The sequence below is a fragment of the Bufo gargarizans genome, chromosome 2, assembly GCF_014858855.1.
Source record: "Bufo gargarizans isolate SCDJY-AF-19 chromosome 2, ASM1485885v1, whole genome shotgun sequence".
NCBI classification, from domain to species: domain Eukaryota; kingdom Metazoa; phylum Chordata; class Amphibia; order Anura; family Bufonidae; genus Bufo; species Bufo gargarizans.
Genome location: NC_058081.1, coordinates 713,712,161 through 713,736,524, shown reverse-complemented (window position 1 = coordinate 713,736,524; position 24,364 = coordinate 713,712,161). Strand labels below are relative to the sequence as shown.

Genomic DNA, 24,364 nt, shown 5'->3' with positions numbered 1-24,364 from the left:
TTATCTATGGGGTTCAGGTCAGGAGAGTTGGCAGGCCAATTGAGCCCAGTAATACCATGGTCAGTAAACCATTTACCAGTGGTTTTGGCACTGTGAGCAGGTGCCAGGTCGTGCTGAAAAATGAAATCTTCATCTCCATAAAGCTTTTCAGCAGATGGAAGCATGAAGTGCTCCAAAATCTCCTGATAGCTAGCTGCATTGACCCTGCCCTTGATAAAACACAGTGGACCAACACCAGCAGCTGACATGGCACCCCAGACCATCACTGACTGTGGGTACTTGACACTGGACTTCAGGCATTTGGCATTTCCCTCTCCCCAGTCTTTCTCCAGACTCTGTCACCTTGATTTCCGAATGACATGCAACAGTCCAGTGCTGCTTCTCTGTAGCCCAGGTCAGGCGCTTCTGCCGCTGTTTCTGGTTCAAAAATGGCTTGACCTGGGGAATGCGGCACCTGTACACGGTGGCTCTGGATGTTTCTATACTACTCCAGACTCAGTCCACTGCTTCCGCAGGTCCCCCAAGGTCTGGAATCGGTCCTTCTCCACAATCTTCCTCAGGGTCCGGTCACCTCTTCTCGTTGTGCAGCGTTTTCTGCCACACTTTTTCCTTCCCACAGACTTCCCACTGAGGTGCCTTGATACAGCACTCTGGGAACAGCTTATTCGTTCAGAAATTTCTTTCTGTGTCTTACCCTCTTGCTTGAGGGTGTCAATGATGGCCTTCTGGACAGCAGTCAGGTCGGCAGTCTTACCCATGATTGCCGTTTGGAGTAATGAACCAGGCTGGGAGTTTTCAAAAGCCTCAGGAATCTTTTGCAGGTGTTTAGAGTTAATTAGTTGATTCAGATAATTAGGTTAATAGCTCGTTTAGAGAACCTTTTCATGATATGCAAATTTTTTTAGATAGGAATTTGGGGTTTTCATGAGCTGTATGCCAAAATCATCAATATTAAAACAATAAAAGGCTTGAACTACTTCAGTTGGTGTGTAATGAATCTAAAATATATGAAAGTCTAATGTTTATCAGTACATTACAGAAAATAATGAACTTTATCACAATATGCTAATTTTTTTAGAAGGACCTGTATACCTTGAGTCATCCAGTGCTTGAGTTGTGCAGACATGGTGAGATCTAATTAGTAGGTCAGGTAACCACACAACTGGACAACTGCTAAACTATTCTGAGCTTTGAAATAGGGCATTTCCTGTTCGGTTTCTAGACCAAATTGGTCGGTGGAAATGTTCTAACAAAGTATTCTAGCTTGTGAAAACTTACCATTAGCAATCGGCGGGTGGTTTGGCTAATGGGGACAAGCCATCTATCAATAATCTATCTATCTGTCTGTCAAATTCAAATAAGCTTTATTGGAAGGACTAAATACATATTAGCATTGCCAAAGCAAGTCATAAATAGTTTGGTAGGGATGGGAGATGGGGTAGGGACACATCCAGAGTTGGGGTATAGGAGTCCACAGGCTATCAGGCTCCCCTCAGTCTATTACAGGTTCTAATATATTGTGCTGCTATGGCCACTGTGTTATCCTCTTCTCCCAGCAGTATGGAGAGTCTCTCTTCCTCCTGAAGTCTGGGCAGAGATCAGACAGTCTCCTGAAGTGAGCGTCCCTCACTGCTGAGTATTTGGGGCACTGCAGCAAGCCAAGTTACATAAAGATATGATGGTCTCAGCATTAATTAATTTATCTGGTTTGGCTGAGATAGTTTTTTTTTTTTTTTTACTGTACTGTGGTATTGCTGGCCTTGCCTATATTTGTTGCCCCGACTTCTGTCAATTTGGACCCGCCTACAACATGGGGCCACTTTTATTTAATTTTTCTTCCAGGGCCCCTGTTCACTGAATTGGCAAACTCATTGCTGATCATAGATTAAGTTGATCAAGTCCAAGTGATTGCTTCTGGGAGAAGAGTATCTCAGCTGCTCACAATTGCAAAACTAGCAGGTGTAGTCTCAAGCAGCAGCTGTCCACACGGCACTGGAGGACTGGGGCATAACTAACAGTGTTGAAGCAATGTGCTTTAATACAACCAGCTCAAATTCTGTGTGGCTTGCTGGTGCTTGGGTTCTCTTGGAACAAAAGCTCAGGAAGGTTAGTTTCACACTAGCTTGCAGCAGTTGTGATCCGGTCGATCTTTGCATATTTGCTGGGTTGCGGATGGATCTCATTCAGGCAACGACCTTGTAATGCCGGTTCCAGAGAGCTCTGGCAGGCTGTTCTCTATCAGAACAGCATGCAGGATTGGTGAACGCTAGTGTGAAACTAGCCTATTGAGCTACTATCTTGGAGCCATGTCATCTCCAAAGGACAAACGTTCCTCAACAATCCTGGGAGTTTACTGATCAGGGTAAATATGAAACAAGAATTGCGGACTATAATGTGTCCAGGTCAGTGCAAGACATCAGAGATAGCACCACAGAGTTGGCAAGTAGATATCTGCCAGAGAGTTGGACAAGGGAGGACTACAGGGAGTTTTTTGGGCTGACTTTGGAGATCTTTTTTCTTGATCTGTTCCAGCGAGAGAATTCTGATTCATGACACCTGAGGCCATGCATAATGCTTGCTGGCCGTCGAAAGAAATTCAAAATCTTAAGATTTGGATGTTTTGAGGCCAGTTCCATATGACAAAGACAGAGGAGAAGGGGCTGTATGATGTATGTATTTTTACAGCTCATGGGTACCTAAAGGTAGACAGTGACTGTCTACTTAAGAAAAGAAAAATAGCAGTCACCTCACCTGCCGCCTGGAGTCTGGCATGCTCGGAGCTCCTGGGATCAGGTTTCTACTCCTGAATTCACTTCTTAGCTACTCCACAATCAATTCAGAGAGATCAAAGGCTACATCGCTGAAGTTTTCGAATCACTTTTAATACTTGTCACCTGATCTGGTTGGTTTAGCCTTTTACAACAGCACAGTAACTTCGACAACCAAGAGACAAATGGTAAATTCCATAAGAAATAAATTTGAAATTGAGCCTGCTCAGCAGGATCATACCAAACGAATACCTGTGGACCTGCAGACATTTATGGAAAAGAAATTCAAAGATTTCAAAGTCCATGACGTTGTTTGAGCTGACGAAGCTTCCGCTTGCATTTCTCAATAGCGGAATCAGACTTGTGGGAGGACTACCTACAAAGTGGCAGGGACAGCTCATGCCATGAGTGTCTGAATGACCATGCAGAATTTAAGGGGAGGGGGGCAGGGCCTCTTAATAAAAAAAAAACTGAGTGGCTTTATAACTAGAGATGAGAGAATTTCATATTTTGAAATTCCTTCACACTTCCTTTTACCTCCAAACGAAGCGTGAATGAATTTCATAAGTGGAAATTCGCTCATCTCTATCTATAACCAAAGATGAGTCACACTTCCAGTTCCTATTGCAGATGATTGTGCAGCACAGGCAGGCTTATCCTGACTGCAAAAAAAAATGATATTATCAGGACTGTGGAGTTTGTAAAAAGGAATTTCTTACTTTTTTAACAGCTGTATATTAAAGAACACGCTTGTATTGGAAGAAAACTGTCTAAGATAAAATACTGTGGAACTGACACACTACTGTATTCTTGAAATACTTTTTGTTTTTCAAAATTTCATTCATTTACTAAGAGGCTCAAACTATTTTCCTAATATTTTTTCTAAATAAGGAGAATTTGTCCTATGGGATAAGACTATTGAAAAATCACCAACTTTATTTTTCTGCCTTTTATGCTCCACCCTACTGTGTAGATTCGGTGTAGATATTGTCAGTATCTGGGATGGTCCTTTCTCATTCCTCCAAACTTTGATACATTCCTCTTTGCCCTTGTGTTTCATCTTTTGGATTTCATCTATCATTGAAATGTGCTATTCCAGGGATGGCCAACCTGCGGCTCTCCAGCTGTTGTAAAACTCTGATACCCACCATGCCCTGCTGTAGTCTGATAGCTTTAGGCAGTCTGGGAGTTGTAGTTTTGCAACAGCTGGAAAGCCACAGGTTGGCCATACCTGTGCTAGTCTGTGGCTTGGTCAGGCTTTGTGATAGGAGATGGGCCCAGAATGGTAGTATCCTCTTGTGGCCAGCAAGTTGTAGTGGGACTCTGCCCAGCTCTGCTAGGTAGGTGATGTTTGAGGTGCTCTGAAGGACTTAGAGAAGGTGCTTGCAGATTTAACCAGTCTGGGTAGGTATCCAGGTCCCGGGCTTTGTTACCATAGAGGAGGAATGGGGTGATGATGCTATCAAAGATTTTAATCCAGGCGATCACTGGTTGTTTAAGATGGTACAGACACCTTATTTTGGTATAGACGGTTTTGCATGCCTTGTCTTTCAGTATTTCTATGGCTTGTGTAAAGCTCCCGGATTGGCTGATTTCTAGGCCCAGGTAGATGTACCTGTCTGTTTCTGTAAGTGGACAGTTGTATAGCAAGAAGAAAGAATACATGGCTGGTTTCAGGTTTCTCTTCATGAACACCATGATGTTTTTTTTTTATTAATGGGCAGTGCCCACGTTGTGCTGAATTTCTCCAGGATTTGCAGGTTATCTTGGAGCCTCGGTTGTTGATAGCAGCAGGAGGTCATCTGCATATAGCAGAAATTTAACCTTGGTATCATGGAGGGTGAGACCTAGTGCTGAGGAGGACTCCAGAGCCCCTGCAAGCTCATTGATGTAAATGTTGAAGAGCCATTCTCCTTCCATTTACCCACAAACTGCATCCGTTCTCAGTATAGGAGCTTCTGATGATATCATACGTTTTTCCTCCTATTCCACTCTCCAAAGTTTCAGGAATAGACCCAGGTGCCGTACTGATTTAAATACCTTCCTAAAGTCCACAAAACAGGCATAGATCTTTCCATGATTGTATTGTGGACGTTGCACTTGATGAGGATGCGCAGGGTGTAGATGAGGTTGTGGTGTGGTGGCTGATGTGGCTCTTGATAAGGCTGCGCAAGATGTACATGTTGTCTATGGTGCAGTGGTTTGACATTAGGCTTGCTTGGCTTTTGCCAAGGACGTGCTGGGTGAGGAAGCTGAGGATTCTCTTATTCAGGATGGTGCTGAACAGTTTTCCCAAGTTGCTTGCCAGATATTCCTCAGTAGTTGACTGGGTTGTACCTGTCTCCACTCTTCTATATGGGGTTTATGAGTAGTGTTGAGCGAACATGCTCGGCCGAATACCAGTTCGGCTCAAGCATCGTTATGCTCGGCACATTGCGGTACTCGGCCGAGTACCGCATGTGCTCGAGCGCAATGCTCGAGTCTCCTTCCAGCTCGTTTCGTGGCTGCTAAGCAGCCAATAAACATGCAGGTAAGTACTGCCCTCATTGTAATGCCAGTAGCCATGTTGGCTACTGGCATTACAGTGATTGGCTGGCCCGAAGTCAGGGAGAACTGAGAATAGGAAGGGACAGACAGTGTAGGGAGTGTAATTGAATTTAAATTTTCTACAAAAACGTTTCATAGACCCAAAAGTCCTTGTAAGGACTATTGTGTGTGACAGCAGAAATATATGTTTGTAGCGCAACCTGCGCTAAATTGCTCAGTGTTAGGGAGAGCTGTGCATAGGAAGGGACAGACAGTGTAGGGAGTGCAATAGGAAGATTTTTATACAAAAAACTTTTCAGAGACCCAAAAGTACTTTTAAGGACTATTGTGTGTGACAGCAGCAATATATATTTTTAGGGCATCCTGCTCAAAATACTGTGTAATAGGCCGTTGCGGACAGTTAAATAATTCGCTCTTCATCTCCCGTGTAAATTGTGCGCATCCCTAAAATATTAGTGACATCCAGTGCACTTTTTCTGTAGACGGTGTCCCCTGCGGACAATTACATTTCCCAAGCCACATCTCCTGTTTAAAGTGTGCGCATCCCTAAAATATCAGTGACATCCATTCCAGAGCACTTTTCCCGTAGACGGTGTACGCTGCGGACAGTTAAATTATCCGCTCCACATCTTCTGTTTAAAGTGTGCGCATCCCTAAAAGATCAGTGACATCCAGGGCACTTTTTCTGTAGATGGTGTCCACTGCGGACAGTTAAATTATCCGCTCCACATCTTCTGTTTAAAGTGTGCGCATCCCTAAAATATCAGTGACATCCAGTGCAGTTTTTCTGTAGACGGTGTACGCTGCTGACAGTTAAATTATCCGCGCCACATGTTCTGTTTAAAGTGTGCGCATCCCTAAAAGATCAGTGACATCCAGGGCACTTTTTCTGTAGATGGTGTCCACTGCGGACAGTTAAATTATCCGCTCCACATCTCCTGTTTAAAGTGTGCGCATCCCTAAAATATTAGTGACATCTAGTGCACTTTTTCCATTGACACTGCGAACTGTGACATTACCTGTGGTACCTGTCCTGTATAACGTTTCCTCACCACAAATACCTTTGTACATTTTTTTGCACTGCACATACGCTTCCAAATCCTACGCTACTGCACGTGTGACATACTTTCAAGCATATATGACATTTAAAATGAAGAAGGCGAGCAGTAAGGAATGGGGAAGTGGCCGTGATGCTGACGGTGCACGCCAAGGACGTGGCCCTGGGTGCGGTGAAACTGTGCCTGCTGCCAGAGCACAAGAAAAACAATCATCCAAGATACCTAGCTTATGTCCCAGTTTGCAGGGCGGCGCAGTAAACCACTCTTGAAGTCAGACCAGTGCGAACAGGTGGTCGGTTGGATCGCAGCAGATAATGCTTCTAGTCGGTTAAGCACCACCCTGTCTTCCAGCAAGTCTAGTCGCAGTAGACAGGAGTCTGGTCAACACAATCCTGATCCTCCTTCCTCCCACTGTTTACAGTCTGGCTAAACAAGTGATCCCACACTCGGATATTCCAAAGACCTCATCTCATCGCAATTACTTGATTTGGCCCTCTCGCCAAGCACACTTGAAGTGGGACATGAGATCTTGTGCCCTGATTCCCAACCTCTTGAGCATCCACAGTCACAAGAACGTGACGGTGGGGAATGGCAATTAGTGTTTAATGAGGTGGATGAGACACAGTTGCCAATGAGTCAACCGCAATTACTGTCTCAAGAGGTTTATTAAGAGGATGCGACACAGTTGTCAATTACTGATGTGGTTAGTTCAACAAATCAGGAGGATGATCAGAGTGAAGAAGTGGAAGAGGAGGTGCTGGACGATGAGGTCACTGACCCAACCTGGGTGGGAAGCCGAGCGAGGACAGCAGTACAGAGGGGAGGGGTCTGCAGCACCACAACAGGCTGGAAGATGCAGTAGGGTGCCAAAAGGGAGAAGGCGGGCAACACCAAACAGGCCCGCAACTGTTCCACGGAGCAACCCCTTGTGGAAATCTACCTTGCCAATGGGTAGATGTTCCGCAATATGGCGCTTTTTTTTAGGAAAGTGCGGACGACAAAAGAATAGTAGTTTGGAACCTGTGCTTTACGAAAATGGGCCGGGGCGTGAACACTAGAACCTCCCCACCACCAGCATGATCCGCCACATGCATCCAAGCCCCAGAATAAGTGGGACGAATGCCTGGGTCCACAATCTGTGTCTGCGGGTCACACTACTGCCTCCTCTTCCCCTGTGTTATGTGCTGGCCAATCTCCTATTGAAGGTGCAGGCCCTGATGCCTCTTGCCCTGCACCTGGACCTTCGCAAGCACCATCAGCGACCACATCCACTTCCGTGTCACAGCACAGCGAACAAATGTTCTTACCCCAGGCATTTAAACGCAAGGGCAAATACCCAGCTACCCACCCACAGGCCATAGCACTAAATTTGTAACTTTCCAAATTACTGGCCATGGAAATGTTGCCATTTAGGCTTGTGGACACTGAAGCCTTCCACAGCCTGATGTCTGTGAAGGTCCACTTAACAACGGACAAATGGACAAGTGTATTCGGCCAGGGACAATACATTTCCCTAACATTCACTGGGTGAATGTTATCGAGGCCGGGATCGAGTCTTAGCCTGGGATGGCACAGGTGCTACTGACGCCAATGATTGCAGGCCCTACATCGATCAGGGTTTCCGCCAGCACCTAAGTTAGTGGCTCCAACCCCCACTTCTCCTCCTCCGCCTCCTCCTCCACATTATCCATGTGCAGCACCAGTCAGTCATCAGTCGGTAGCTGGAAACAGTGCAGCACTGCAGTGGGGAAGTGGCAACAGGCCATGCTAAAGCTGATATGCTTAGGGGAAAGACAGCACACCGCCGCAGAGATGTGGCAGGGGAAAAGAGACCAGACTGAGCTGTGGCTCTCGCCACTCAACCTAGAACCAGGCATAGTTGTGTCAGATAATGGCCGTAACTTGGTGGCGGCTTTGGAGCTCGGCAAGCTCAGACACATCCCATGCCTAGCCCACGTGTTTAACCTTGTGGTTCAGCGGGTTCTCAAAACCTATCCCAATTTGCCTGAGCTACTGGTGAAGGTGCGCTGCGGGTGTGCACATTTCCACAAGTCACCAACAGCTTCAGCCGGTCTGTCAACACTGTAGCAGCACTTAAAGTTGCCAGCTCCCTGGCTGTTGTGCGACGTGAGCACGCACTGGAACTATACGCTCCACATGTTGGCCAGGCTTTATGAGCAGCAGAGGGCAGTAGTGCAATACAAGCTGCAACATGGTCGTCGCCTTTCCAGTCAGCTTCCGCTCTTCGCAAGCGAGGAGTGGGCATGGATGTCTGACCTCTTTAAAGTTTTAAGAAACTTTGAGGAATCAACACAGATGGTGAGCGGCGATTATGCATTTCTCAGCGTAACCATCCCACTTCTGTGTCTACTCAAACACTCGCTGCTCACAATTAAGGACGACACTTTGCATGTGGAAGAGTTAGAAATGGGGAAAGACATTACACAGGGTGATAGCTAGACCAGCCTCAGTTTGTCTTCTCAGCGCGAATTGTACGATGAAGAAGAGGAGGAGGAGCAGGAGACGGTTGCCTCCGGTACAGAGGGTAGTACCCATAGAAGTTTAATTCTATCTGTTCAGCGTGGGTTGGCAGAAGAGGAGGAAGAGGATGAGGAGATTGAGAGTGATCCTCCTAATGACGACAGCGAAGTCTTGCCTGTTGGTACTCTGGCACACATGGCTGACTTCATGTTAGGCTGCCTTTCCCGCAACCCGCGAGTTATACGCATTTTAGACAACACGGATTACTGGTTGTTCACCCTTATAGACCCCTGCTACAAAGAGAACTTCTCATCTCTTATTCCTCTGGTGGAGAGGACGAGCAAAACAGTGCAATATGAAAAATTGCTCCAAAAATTTCCAGCTGACAACGCTGGTGGCAGAGTCCGTAGTTCCTTGGACAACTGAGGAGGGTAGACAAGGGGAACACAGCAGTTCCAACAGAGGCAGGACAACATTCTCCAAAGCCTGGGACAGTTTCATGACACCCGCCAGCACCCTAACCCTGATGCACGGCCTACTGTCACATGGAGGGAAAAATTTGGAAGATGGTGAAGGAGTACATAGTAGACCATGTGAGCATCCTCAATGATACATCAGTGCCTTACAACTACTGGGTGTCAAAGCTAGACACGTGGCACGAACTGGCACTCTACACCTTGGAGGTGCTGGCCTACTCTGCCGCCACCGTTTTGTCTGAGCGTGTATTTAATTCTGCGGGTGGCATTATAATAGATAAGCGTATCCACCTGTCAACTAAAAATGCTAACAGGTTGACTCTTATAAAAATGAACAAGGCCTGGATTGACCATGACTTCTCGACTCCACCAGAGGAAAGCTGATGAACATAATGGGACTTTAAATGTGTTGTTTATAATGTACTGAACACACTGTGCACCCTTTCCACCACAAACAAGGGTATATGGTTGAATCTTCCTTTTCTCCTCCTCCTCCTCCTCCTCTTCCATCATATCAACATGCTTATTCATCACATATAATGCACTCGCATATATGCCCTTCAGCTCACCTGCAGGCCCTCGCATATAATTATTTAGAGGGTCAGCTCAGCTACAGGCCCTCGCATATAATTTTTTAGAGCGGCAACTCAGCTGCAGGCCCTCACATATAATTTTTTAGAGGGGCAGCTCAGCTGCAGGCCCTCGACACATAATTTTTTAGAGGGTCAACTCAGCTGCAGGGCCTTGCATACAATTTTTTAGAGGGTCAGCTCACCAGCAGGCCCTCACCTACAATCTTTAACTGGGTCAGCTTAGGAGCAGGCCCGCAACTCAAATATTTTACAGGGTCAGCTCAGGAGCAGGCCCGCAACTCAAATATTTTACAGGGTCAGCTCAACTGAAGGCCCTCACATATAATTTTTTAGAGGGTCAGCTCACCTGCAGGCCCTTGCATATAATGTTTTAAAGGGTCAGCTCACCAGCAGACGCTCACATATAATTTTTTACAAGGTCAGCTCACCTGCAGGCCCACACCTAAAATCTTTTACAGGGTCAGCTAACCTGCAGGCCCTCACCTAATTATACCTAATAGGTAATATGCGCGCATGCTGCCTTGCTTTGATGTGGTAGTCGTAGCCGTTTCTCAGGCTCCCTCTCCGGAATCAAACACTGATTCCCCGTTACCCATAGTTACAATGGTTTGCGTTTACAATAACATCGAAAGTTGATAGGCCAGACATCTGAATGGATCGTTGCCGTCACGGCGACGTGCAATCGCCCAGAGGTTATCTAGAGTCGCCAAAGCGGCAGCAGGCCCTCACCCCTAATGTTTTAGATGGTCAGATCAGCAGGCCCTTCATCTAAATGTTTTTGAAGGTCACCAGCAGGCCATCAATCATCAATCATAATTTTTCAAGGCTGCGTATGATGCCCTCCTCTGTGTGTAACAAAGGGTGTATTTGAGTGCCGATTCCTTGTAATTTTTGGCAGCCCTTTCACTTAGTGCATAGGCTTTATGAGTGTAGGAGTCCCAGTATCACAATGTGAATGAGGCCCTCCATTATGTGATATACAGGTTGTATCGGAGTGCCTCTTCCTTGTAATTTGTGGCAGCACTGTATATATAAGTAAATCGACAGGAAAAAATGTTTCCTGTAAATTTTTCCTCTAAAATCTATTTTTTCTTAGGTTTTGTGTGTATTATTGTCAGTTTGTAAAAGTGCAGTGGCGTACTGCCAATATAGGCAGACCACGCGGTTGCTATGGGGCTCGTGGCACAGGGGGGCCCGGAGCACATGGAAGGCTCTGCTCCTTACTCTGCACAAGACAGTGACAGTTTATTCATAGTTTGAGACGGCGTTCTTGAACTTCTCCCTCCGGCTCCAACCCCACCCATTGTTCGGGCTGCGAATCGCTCCCAGGCAAGGATCCTGCTGCTGATTGGCCTGTGTATCAGGCAGCAGGAGCAGCGCAGCCAGGCACACATAGAGACTAGGGTGGCCACTGGCTTCACCGACCTTGCAGATCACGCCCCAAAACCTATAAACCCCGCCCACCTCCGTGAAGCCACGCCCCCATCACCTGCCAAGAACCTGGTGGAGGAGAGGTAAGAACTTGTGGAGGGGCCATGGGTGTCCTGGTAAGGTGGGGGTGGGGGGTGGAGCCAGCCAGTTCCCCTTTCACAGTAGTAGTTATTAACCCCTTTCAGCAGTACCCCATTCACAGTATTTATTAACCCTTTTCAGCAGTCCCCCGAGGGGTTAATAAATACTGTGAATGGGGAACTCCTGAAAGGGGTTCATAAATACTGTGAAAGGGGAACTGCTGAAAGGGGTTAATAAATACTGTGAATGGGGAACTGCTGAAAGGGGTTAATAAATACTGTGAATGGGGAACTGCTGAAAGGGGTTAATAAATACTGCGAAGGGCCTTCAGTGTAAAATAGTGTAAAAATACATTAACACTTTGATTAAAAAAAAAAAATACTTTTTTACATCACTATATTCTGACCCCCATAACTTTATTATAGTTATATGATCTACTTAGCTGTGTGGGGGCTCATTTTTTGCGGGATGAACTGTAATGTAATGTAACTGTTTTTATTGATACCATTTTGGAGTGTCTGTGACTTTTTAATCACATTCTATTAAACTTTTTGGGGTGAGAGAAGTGATGAAAAAATGGCGCTGGTAACAAAGGGGTTAAGATGTGGGGGTTGGGCTGTGTCAGGCTTTAGCGCAGTGGGCACAGGCAGAAGGAATGATATATATGCGGGCTCCTGCCCTGCACTCGTTCAGCTGTGCTCGCATACATATGGCGCCCTGTGCCCACTCTACTAAAGCCTGACATCGCCGATCTATTACTACTACTACTACTACTACTAAAAGCAGACAGGCAGGAGCAGTGATGTGTGCTGTAGATGGCTCACTGCAGCCCAGGGAGATCCTTACTCCAATACAGAGAGTACGGATTATAAAGCACTATAAGCACCTGAATTCAGCACCTATTTCTTAAAGGTTTCTAACAGTTTCAGTAGAACATGTATTCGTTTTTTTTATTGGCAAATGGGGGGGTGGCAGGGGAGGAGCCAGGAGGTGGGATGGGCCAGGAGTGGGTAGTGGGCGGGGTTGGGGGCCCAATTCAGACTCTTGCTATGGGGCCCAGCGATTTCTGTGTACACCCCTGTAAAAGTGGCGTACTATTCAGCAACATCGTTCCCAGCAGCGACCTGTGAGTCCAAGATGCATCCAGACATTCTCCCCATGCTGATCCAGAACCATTTCGGTGGTGTTTCCATCAATTTCTGACCTTTTCCTGTGAACCAGACACCGTCCCCTCTTCAGAGCAGGGGGCGCCTGGTTTAATGCTCAGGTTCTCCCATTGACTTCCATATACTAAGGTGCTCGGTCGAGCACCCTAACATCCTGATGTGTTCGGCTTGAGCCCCCGAGCACCCAAGCCCTTTTTGCTCGATCAACACTAGTCAGCTCGGTAGGGGGCCCTAGTCCACAAAATTTTTTACATGGTCAGCTCGGCAGCAGGCCTTCGCCCACAAAAGTTTTTAGATGTCAGATCGGCAGCAGGCCATCGCCCCCTAATGTTATACAGGGTCACCAGCAGGCCCTTACTCCTAATGTTTTTGAGGGTTCCCAGCAGGCCATCAATCATAATTTTTCAGGGCTGTGTATGATGCCCTCCTTTATGTGTAATAAAGGGTGTATTGGAGTGCCGGTTCCTTGTAATTTTTGGCAGCCCTTACACTTAATGCATAGGATTTATGAGTGTAGGAGTCCCACTACCTGAACACTTGTACCACAATGTGAATGAGGCCCTCCTTTATGTGATATACAGGCTGTATCGGATGCCTCTTCCTTGTAATTTTTGGCAGCACTTGCACTTTATATACAAGTAAATATACAGGAAAGAATGTTTCCTAACAATTTTTCCTCTAAAATCGATTTTATCTTCGGTTTGGTGCATATTATTGTCAGTCTGTAAAAGTGGTGTACTACTCGGACAACATCGTTCCCAGCCGCGACCGTGGAGTCCAAGATGCATCCAGACATCCTCCCTATGCTGTTCCCAAACCATTTCAGTGGTGTTTCCATCAATTCATGACCTTTTCCTGTGAACCAGACGCCCTCCCCTCTTCAGAGCAGGGGGTGTCTGGTTTAATGCTCGGGTTCCCCTATTGACTTCCATTGTGCTCAGATGCTTGGTAGAGCACCCTAGCATCCCGATGTGTTCGGCCCGTGCCCCCCAGCACCCGAGCACTATGGTGCTCGATTACCACTATTTATGAGGCCTTGGTCACAGCTCTGTAGGAAGTAGCCGGAACTCAGCATGACATTAAACAGTTTTGCTATTGCAGGTTGAATACCCGACAGGCTGTATTTTATCATTTCTGGGAGGATCCCATCTGGGCTGCTGGCTTTTTACCCTTGATTAATGAGATCCTCTCTGTTATCTCCTGCATTGTGATTTCTGTATCCAGAGAGCTTTGGAAATCTTAAGATTTTTTTCCTCCATATCCTTCAGTTTTACATGATCTCATTTTGGTTTGGGCTTTGGTTTATAAAGGTTCTTGAAGTACGGGAGCAAGATGATGCTGTTTTGGATGTTGAGAGTTGATTTTTTAGTTTATGCCCATGTGGTTCCATAATTCCCAGAAGGAGTTGACCTGGAGGTTGTCTTGGAGTTGGAGGGGCTTGGTTGAGATGTGGCCTTGCTTTTTCTTTCTGAGGATGGTTTTATATTGCCATTGTTATGTGTAGTAGGCTTCCCTCCGACCAAGGATGTTTGGGTCTCAGTGTTTTTCATTTGAGGCCATTCTTAGACTATTGCTGATAAGCTTAAGGCCTCATGCACACGGCCGTTGTTTTGGTCCGCATCCGAGCTGCAGTTTTGCTCCGTCTGCTGTCCGCATCTGTTGCTCCGTTCCTTGGCCCCGCAAAAAAAATAGAACATGTCCTATTTTTGTCCACGCTTTGCGGACAAGAATAGGCAGTTATATTAAAGGCTGTCTGTGCCATTCTGCAAATTGTGGAATGCGCACCGATGCCATTCGTGTTTTGTGGATCCGCGATATGCGGACAGCAAAACACACAACGGTCGTGTGCATGTAGCCTTACTCTGCCTCAAACCAACTGCTGGGATGTTGTCTATCTATCTATCTATCTATCTATCTATCTATCTAGTTTCATGACACTTTGTTTTCTTTTTCAGGTACTGCGTTTGCACAAGAAGGTAAGTAAATATGGTTAAAATTCATTCTGGTTAACTATTGAGATTCAGACTCATTAGAAACCCACCATAAAACAACCATCGCTTATTACAGAAAGCTGTATTAATTGGAGATTAATTGGAGTTATTCATTGATAATGCGATTATCCTTAGTTGCAGGATGTGGAAATTGTTTTCAGCTCAATACTGTAACCATCATTGGAATTGTGATCTGTGACGCCATCATAACCCTAGTGATTGCAGGCATGGCATTCTGGATATCTACCAAGATTCAAAAAAAGAAATACCAGGGTGAGAGATCAGAGACAGAATATTCTAGAAGATGACAATTTACATATAGTTGTTTTACTATAAGGGTGCAGTCTCATGACCAGGTGTCTGCGTGTACAAGAAAAGATACTGATCCCTATGTACAAAAATATAACTATTATATCACTGTCCTATGCACAAGAATATAACTACTATAACACTGCCTCCTATGTACGAGAAATTAACTACTATAATACTGCCTCCTATGTACAAGAATATAACTACTATAATACTGCTTCCTACGTACAAGAATATAACTACTTTAATACTGCCCCTATGTACAAGAATATAACTACTATAATACTGCTTCCTGTGTACAAGAATATAACTACTATAATACTTCTTCCTACGTTCAAGAATATAACTACTATAATACTGCCTCCTATGTACAAGAATATAACTACTATAATACTGCCTCCTATGTACAAGAATATAACTACTATAATACTGCTCCTATGTACAAGAATATAACTACTATAATACTGCCTCCTATGTACAAGAATATAACTACTATAATACTGCTCCTATATACAAGAATATAACTGCTATAATACTGCTCCTATATACAAGAATATAACTACTATAATACTGCTCCTATGTACAAGAATATAACTAGTATAATACTACTCCTATGTATAAGAATGTGACTGCTATAATACTTCACCCTTTAGATATTATAGATCTTATCCTAATAACACATGTAATTTACTTAAGTTTGTTATATTTGTTATCTTTGTATTTAGAAAGACTGAGAAAACTGAAAACCCTTTCTCCAGTGAATGAATCCCCATATGAGGTTTGTACGCTGTTTTACGTTACTTTTTGTATTTATTGTTTTTGATAAACAGAGAACAAAAATTCTTACAGTGAGAAAATTTCCTTGTTAGGCCCCTCACTGCATAAACAACAGTAAGGCCTCATGCACAAGGCCGTTGTCGGCCTGTGCCCGTGCTGCGGAGCGCAAATTCCCTCCTCTGTCAGTCAAAACTCCAGAGGAGGGGCACTTCCAGATTATTTTCTGTCCGCCGCCACAAAACAATGGTGCTTATAGAACAGACTACACAGTGTAGCGGTATACTGTATATTGTGTGGCACAGTGTAGGCTATATGTGTATAACAAACATATTTCACATGAAAACTTACAGTTACTTGGCTTGGCCCTTGGGTACACTTCAACACTTTGGCCGGGGGCTCGGTGGAGCTGATGTGTTTTATCCTAATGAGAAAGATTTCATAATAAGGATTTGGAGAAGGGGCAAAGGAATAGCAGAGCAGGGAGAGGATGGTGCTTCTACTAGGGGGTCATACCATGGGGGAGTAATAAAGCCCACCATAATGCCCCCCAGTAGAAATAATTCTCCTTATAATGTGACAGTGCAAAAAATGCCCCCTTGTAATGCCCCCAGTTGAGCTAATGTCCCCATAGTGCCCCCATAATGTGCCAGTATAAAATACCCCTATATAGTGCCCCCAGTAAATTCCCCCATAGTGCTCCTCTCCCCCCTCCCTCCTAGTGCCTCTTATAATGTACCAGTATAAAATGCCCCAGTAGATGCCCTCAGTGTCCCCCATAATTTGCAAGTATAAAATACCCCTTCTTAGTGCCCCCCGTAGATGACCCCATAGTACTCCTCTCCCTCCTTCCCCATAGTACCCACCATAATGTGTCCCAGTATAAAATTCTACTGTACAGAGCCCCCCATATAAAACACCTCTTTGTGGCCTCAGTAGATGCCCCTATAGTGCCCCCAATAATGTGCCAGTAATAATAGTCCCCCATCATGTGCCAGTAATGACATCCCCCCCTTGTGCCAGTAATGACAGCCCCCATTATGTGCCAGTAATGACAGCCCCCATTACGTGCCAGTAATGACAGCCCCCATTATGTGCCAGTAATGACAGCCCCCCCATTATGTGCTAGTAATGACAACCCTTCATCATGTTCCAGTAATGACAGCCCCCCATCATGTGCCAGTAATGACAGCCCCCCATCAATTGCCAGTAATGACAGCCCCCCATTATGTGCCAGTAGCCAGAGACCCCCATTATGTGCCAGTAGCCAGAGACCCCCATTATGTGCCAGTAGCCAGAGACCCCCATTATGTGCCAGTAGCCAGAGACCCCCATTCTGTGCCAGTAGCCAGAGACCCCATTATTGCCAGTAGCCAGAAACCCCCATTATGTGCCAGTAGCCACCAGTATTGTACACACAAAAAATAAACACTTATACTTACCTCCATGTCAGTGATGCGATTTAGGCCTCTTCCGGCCTGTGTCCCGCGCTGTACGGCTCAGGCGGCGCAATGACGTCATTGCGTCGCCTGCGCCGGCCTCTGATAGGCTGCAGGCACTAGGCCGGCAGCCTATCAGAGGAAGGGAAAGGGACATGCCTCTACCTCCCCTGCCTCAGTACAGTCATCTGTATCGCTGTCCTGAGGACGGCAATACAGATGACTATGCCCCCCACTTCTAAGCAGCTCGGGGGAGGGGGTAATTGCCCCGTTGCCCCCCACTTGGATCCGCCAGTGCTGCAGAGCAGAGGCAGAACTCAGTTCACAGATTTCCAGGGGGGGGGGCGCTTGCGCCCCCTTGACCCCCCCCCCCTCTGCGGACGCCCATGCCATCAGCCTTAGTAATAGAGTGTAAAATAGGTTTACAGCAAGCGCTGGCACCACAGACCATTGTCTTCACACATTATATATATATATATTATGGATAGAGATGAGCGAACTTCTGTTTTAAGTTCGGCGTCTAAAGTTCGGGGGCGGGTTAGCGGAGAATCCCGATCTGGAACCGGATATGGATTCCGACTTCCGTTGTGGTCCGTGGTAGCGGAATCAATAATGGCCGATTATTGATTCCGCTACCACGGACCACAACGGAAGTCGGAATCCATATCCGGTTCCAGATCGGGATTCTCCGCTAACCCGCCCCCGAACTTTAGACGCCGAACTTAAAACAGAAGTTCGCTCATCTCTAATTATGGACACTAAAATGTTCTTTGCTTACTAAATGGAATAAGTAATAGTACAAATATTAACAGACAAAAACAAATTGAATTGTAAAGGGAGATTTGAACACACGGCGTGCCTCCATTATACACCAAGGAAACTTGTATCCAGTACTGGTGCCTGTATTAGTGTTGTCATATATCTTCTATATAGAAAGAATCTTCATATAAAAGACAGGATAAAAAAAAATCATAAAAATTATATTATCCTGCTGGTGGACATAAACAAGCCTCTAAGTTATTTTTATCAAATATCTTAATTTGATTTGTGCAAGCAGTAAAACAAAGGGACAATTGTATATGCAAAAATATATAATCGTTTATTATAAAACAAAGAATATAAAATCAATACAATTGCAAAACAAATTATGAAGTTACAAAATAATACCCAAAATGTACCACACGATGATGTTAACACACCCCTATCTCATCAGCACAGTGTGACTTAGTGATTTATGACGACCAGTGTCATACTTTTATCAAACAGACTCATATACCAGAGGATCTTCTGTTTATCAAACAGGCTATAGCAATAAAACACGGATTATACAGGAAAATAAACGTTATCCCTTGACTCTGTTTTCCTATGACCAATCAAAAATATATGATATTAATATGATAAAATATTCAGCTCGGCAATCAGACTATGGAAAATAACTTTCCAAGGGTTTAGTCCTCTTTTCAAATAATGTCAGATCTTCCATTAACAATATGCATCTTTGCTAAGGGAATAATCAGCATTATGGAGGCACCTAACACTATATGTTCCCACAGCATGGGAACTCTTGGCTATATACCGAAATAAATATCTTATTAATATCACGAGTAGTAAACAAAATATACGTTACCGGGTCAAAGGTAGACAGAGTTCAGATGGGACCAGTTCCGAAGAACTTTCCTAGTAATCCAAAAAAATAATCCAAGTTTCTTCTGGTAAAGTTTTATTTTTGATTGGATGGATGATCTATGGCTTAATATGGATCTCTCTTGCTGCTCCGCACATGAGTAATTATTCCCCCCCTTATCTAAGAATCATCCCCTTTAGATTAGGGATTCCCAATCAGGTAAGGTAGGTGTATTCGCATGCTAATAACACCATGGTGTCATATTAACTCCTAATATGGTATAGAATAAATAATGAAATAATATAATATTGTCCATCTGCCTCCAGATGGCACTGCGGTACTGCAGATGAATATCACAACTTTTAAGCATTAAAACTAAATATCTAATAATACGTTCTCATGACCTCCTTGACCTTCTTAATATACATCATTGAAGAAGGTCTTTTCCTGACACTTTAAATTACCTATATCCTGGACTTGTTGGAGTTGGATGTCTTCTCCTATCTTTTTGAAATATAGGTTGACTTAATGAAAATTTTATATAACGGCTTTGATGCTTGGCTTTGGAACTTGTACATTTCACTTATCTACATCCATGAATAACTATTGTTTTGAAATTACATTTACTCTTCTCAGAAATCCAATTAACATAAACTTACTTCAATGTTTCTGTACCTTCTACAATACCTTCTAAATGATAAATACATGGTATAATATATATATAAATCGATACATTGTTACACATAGATAACACATTATATGCATTATTGATTAACATATGTTGTAAACTAAATATACCATACAGAGATATATATAATATAATTATGAATATATAAATTGAACCTCATACAGCAGGTGTGCCTCAAGGATATGAACCCTTATCATGTCATGGCTTATCCATGAAACAACCTTGTTCCCTCCAGACAGACATGTCTTAGGAAGTTGGTATACTCCCCATAGATAAACCCATATCCTTAGCAATAACGTTTAAATACAATGTCCATTTATGTTCACAATTATTTTTATATAAACTGAACTTGCCATGAACTCATCTTGGCTTCCTCAGCCACATAATAGAACTTTGGTTCAGGCTGATTTTATTCTTAAAGGCAATGAGATGAGCATTCATTTTGATTATAATGTCATTAGATAATATTGTATACGTATGAAAATGTACAACAGTGTCCATAATATATATATAACGTGTGAAGACAATGGTCTGTGGTGCCAGCGCTTGCTGTAAACATATCTTACATTCTATTACTACGGCTGATGGATTTCAGGCTGAGGGCTGACACCTGATGTCTGACCCCTGACGGCTGATGGAGTTTTGGCTGAGGGCTGACACCTGATGTCTGACCCCTGATGGCTGAGAGCCGACACCTGACGGCTGATTGAGTTTGGGCTGAGGGCTGATGGAGGAGGTATTTTTTGACTGACATCTGAGGGACGAGGGAGTTTTGGATAAGGGAGGAGGGAGTTTTGGCTGACATCTGAGGTAGGAGGGAGTTCGAGCTGACGGAGGATGGAGTTTAGCCTGATGGAGGAGGGAGTTTGGTCTGAGGGAGGAGGACTGATGGAGTTTTGCCTGATGGAGGAGGGAGTTTTGGATGAGGGAGGAGGGAAATTTGGCTGACGTCTGAGGTAGGAGGAAGTTTGGGCTGACGGAGGATGGAGTTTTGCCTGACTTGAGGATGTCCTAATATGTATGCCGTACTGCTGTATGCGGACTCGGACTCATTCACTTTAATGGGGCCGTTATCCGCATCTGATGGGGCACCCAAAAAGAAATATTACATGCACTACTACTACTGCAGGAAAACTAATCTCAGCCTGACACATATCTAATATGTTTAATATGTACATTACCCCTTATTACCTTGTCAAATCATGTTCATTCAGTTCATGTTTTGCTTTATTCACAGGAGCTGCATGGACAAAGGGTGGAAGTTTACAATGATCTAAATTCATTTCGCACTTGACTTTTGGACTCTTTTAATAACCTATTAAAACCTTCTCTGCTTAGAGACTATTTCTTGGCACCGCTATCACTTGCATAGAAGATCTTCCTTCAAAATTTTAGACCTTGACAATATTCTTCTCATTGATATAAAAAAAATATCAAGAGGTGTGAAAAACTAGATGGTTCCAGCTCTCTCTATATGTAGCATTATTACTTCTGCTTTATTCTCCATCTTAGGTTTTTATAAAGAAAGTTCTATCAGGAAGGCAAGCCAATATCTTCTTCATCATATAATTTACCATGGTATTGGGCCTTGAGGACATATGTTCATCATTACTGTAATTTAGACTAAATGGGAGCGTTTTTTTGTTGTCAGAGGTGTAACTTGGTGTAACTTGGTGCTCTCAGACCATAATGGAAAATTCATAGCAGGCCACCTACCTACCGTGTGCAGTTTATAATAATTGTTATGCAGCAGAGGGGCTTTTGGTCCCTTTAGGTTCCAAGGGGTAGGTGTAATTGCTATTTATGCCCCCTAAAGCTTCTGAACTTCTAAAATGTCACTGGCCCTGGAATCACTTGGACAGAATGTTATCTCATGGTATATCAACCTAAGCAGAAGACAGTCGTATATTGGATAGTATGTGCAATACATGTAGTGAAGGAATTGCTAACATAGATGGTGATGGGGAAGTATACAGAATTAGGGATCCATTTAGATTAATTGATATTGAGAGGTTCACACTATATCGTGATGGACACAGAGGGTTCACTACCTACTGGGTCACCCAGTCCCAGTATACAGGGGATTAAAAATCAAGGAAAATATAGTAGGTACTCCTCTTACTGGTTTTGCATGAAACTTAAATTAAGTTTCATGCAAAATGATTAAGTTTCATGCAAAACCAGTAAGAGGAGTGCCTACTATTTTTTCATTGATTAGAGACTTATTTATAGATATTCTATGCACATCTCCTCCCTTACTCATCTCACAACCAAAACCACTTACCCCTCCACTCCACTTGTTCACCTCTTCCCTCAAGTCTCAAGACAACTGCTTTCTCTAAAGGGCTTGTGTGGGATGATTAAAGGTTTCAAAGAAGCCCCGGAGTGATATAAAATAAATAATATGGGTATACTCACCACTTTCTGCAATGCCAGTCTCTGCATCGCCAGAGCGGTCCTCCTGCCACCGCATGTTTAAAACTGCAGCGTGCTGGTATACGGCACATGATGGCCACAGCCAATTACTTTCTTCAATGGCAAATCTCTAAGGGCAGTGATTGGCTGCAGTGCTCACGTGTCATCAACGCTGTGCTATGTAAACTTGTAACGTCAGGAGGACAAGATTGGCAAAACAGAGAATGTTCAGATGACCATTCCCCCATTTTTTATTTTACAACATTTGGGCTATTGTCTGAAATTTTTTTAACTATCTCCGATGACCCATTTAAGTGTCTACATAGGGTAACCAATGAAATAAACCTTTAGCCCTTACAGTAATATGTACAGTTCCAACCTGTCCCCTTTGTAATATCCTGATTCTGTCTTTTACCATCACTTTGTACAAAACCATCATCTCTTCTCCTTTTTGCACCTCTTCGTCTCCTCTGTTCCCCATACTTTTGCTATCCTCCCTCTGAATTCTCTCGACTTCTCCTCTATTTTCCTCATCTTTTCTCCTTTTCCTCTCTGTTCTTATATTCTCCTTTCATCTTCTCTCCTGTGTCTCACCTCCCCTATCTCCTTTCCTCCTCTTCTCTTTTTTTTTTATCTTCTCTCCTCTCTTCTATAGTCTTTCCACTCTTCTCTTTTCTCCTGTTTCTCACCTCCCCTCTCTCTTCTCCGACTCCTCCTTTCCTCTTCTTTTATCTTCTCTCCTCTCTTTTCTCCTGTTTCTCGCTTCCCCTCTCTTCTCTCCCTCTTCTCTTCTTTTACCTTCTGCCCTCTCTTGTATCTTCTCTCTTCGCTCCTGTTTCTCACCTCCCGTCCCTCCTCTCCTCTTTTATTTTCTCTCCAGTTTTTCCCCTCTCTTCTCTCCTTATCCTCCTTTTCTCTTCTTTCCTCTTCTGTCCTCTCTTCTATCTTCTCTTTTCCCTCCTGTTTCTCACCTCCCCTCTCTCCTCTCCTCTTTACTTTTTTTTTTATCTTTTATCCTCTCTTCTCTCCTGTCTATCACCCCTCTTCTATCCTTTCCTCTCATTTTATCTTCTTTCCTCTCTTCTCTCCTGTTTCTCACCTCACCTCTTTCTTATATTCTGCCCTCTCTCCTCTCCTACTCCTCCTTGCCTCTTCTCTTTTCTTCTTTTATCTTCTCGCCTCTCTTCTATATTTTCTCATGTCTTCTGCTCACCAATATTTATGTCTCTCTTCACATCTAGCTCTTTTCTCTCCTCACTTTCATCTCGATGACTTTCCCTATGCCTCTCCCCCCTTCCTGAATTTCACACCACAGGTCATTCAACACTCTTTTAGCCTTCATGCCTTAAAAAGATTGTACAGATTAGGAATTATGGCTGCTTTTCTCCAAAAACAGCAATGTTCCTTCCCACAGGTTGTTTGTGGTATTAGAGCTTGTCTCTATTTACTTTCAAGGAGCAGAGCTGCAATGGCATATCCAGTCTATGGTCAGTGGTGGTGCCTTTTCTAGTAGAAGACATCAATGTTTTTCTAATCCTGCTTAAAATGTGGTTAAAAACCTTTCTAAGTTATGTCTCCCAATTATTATCTAAGAATATAAACTTCACAAAGCTTGCCCTTGATACCTATATTGGCACCATCACCTCCAAAAGTGCAACTTTCACTCCCCAACCTATTATCTCCATTCCCAACACCCATTTGTTATCAACTCATATGAACCAGTCTCTTCTATTGTATTTTGTTAATGTTATATCTGATGCTTTGATAACTTTATATTCTTGTACAGATCTTCAGATATCACTATATATTAAAAAGAACTGTAAGACATGACCTTTAAAGCATATTGCATTCATCACTAGCAGTGTTTTCCTTTAGACAAGGTCATTTGTTGGAATGCCTTATAAAATTCTGAAATTATAGGACCCTGTTTTTTTTTTTAAGAATGAGGGGCTTGAAAAAGTATTCCTCAAGACAACTTTTTCAAATGCAAAAAGATTTGTCTTGGATTTGCTGATCGCATTTAGAACTAAAGTATCTATAAAGTAAGAGGTAGTTGGAAAAGCCATAGTTCACTGGTCCACCAGAGATTTCATTAGAAGTCAAGGCCCTGACACAATAATTGAAGTCCAGCAGAAGACAACTTCAGGGTCTCCAGCAGCTCCAGTGGCCAGATCTCTCTTCCATTGAGAATGTCCTGGATGGAATGGAATGAAGGATCTCCCATATACAGGTGAAACTCGAAAAATTTGAATATCGTGCAAAAGTCCATTTATTTCAGTAATGCAAATTAACCGCCTCCGGACCGCCTAACGCAGATGTGCGGTCCGGAGGCGGCAGCCCTGCGCAGAGTGACGCATATACGCGTCATCTCGCGAGGGCCGGGATTTCCTGTGAACCCGCGCACACAGGCGCGCGCGCTCACAGGAACGGAAGGTAAGCGAGTGGATCTCCAGCCTGCCAGCGGCGATCGCTCGCTGGCAGGCTGGAGATCTGATTTTTTTAACCCCTAACAGGTATATTAGA

The 24,364-nt window shown here is 44.0% G+C and overlaps 1 protein-coding gene across 1 annotated transcript in view; it reads left to right on the top strand.

Moving 5' to 3' along the window:
• LOC122929109 (transmembrane immune signaling adaptor TYROBP) overlaps positions 1-23,671 on the top strand; it is a 29,167-nt gene extending 5,496 nt beyond the window's left edge. The window contains exons 2-5 of the mRNA XM_044282583.1: positions 14,557-14,577; positions 14,728-14,865; positions 15,627-15,679; positions 20,664-23,671. Coding sequence (XP_044138518.1) covers positions 14,557-14,577; positions 14,728-14,865; positions 15,627-15,679; positions 20,664-20,720 — 269 coding nt within the window. The 3' untranslated portion in view covers positions 20,721-23,671. The remainder of the gene's footprint in view (positions 1-14,556; positions 14,578-14,727; positions 14,866-15,626; positions 15,680-20,663) is intronic.
• Positions 23,672-24,364: the final 693 nt, after the last annotated feature.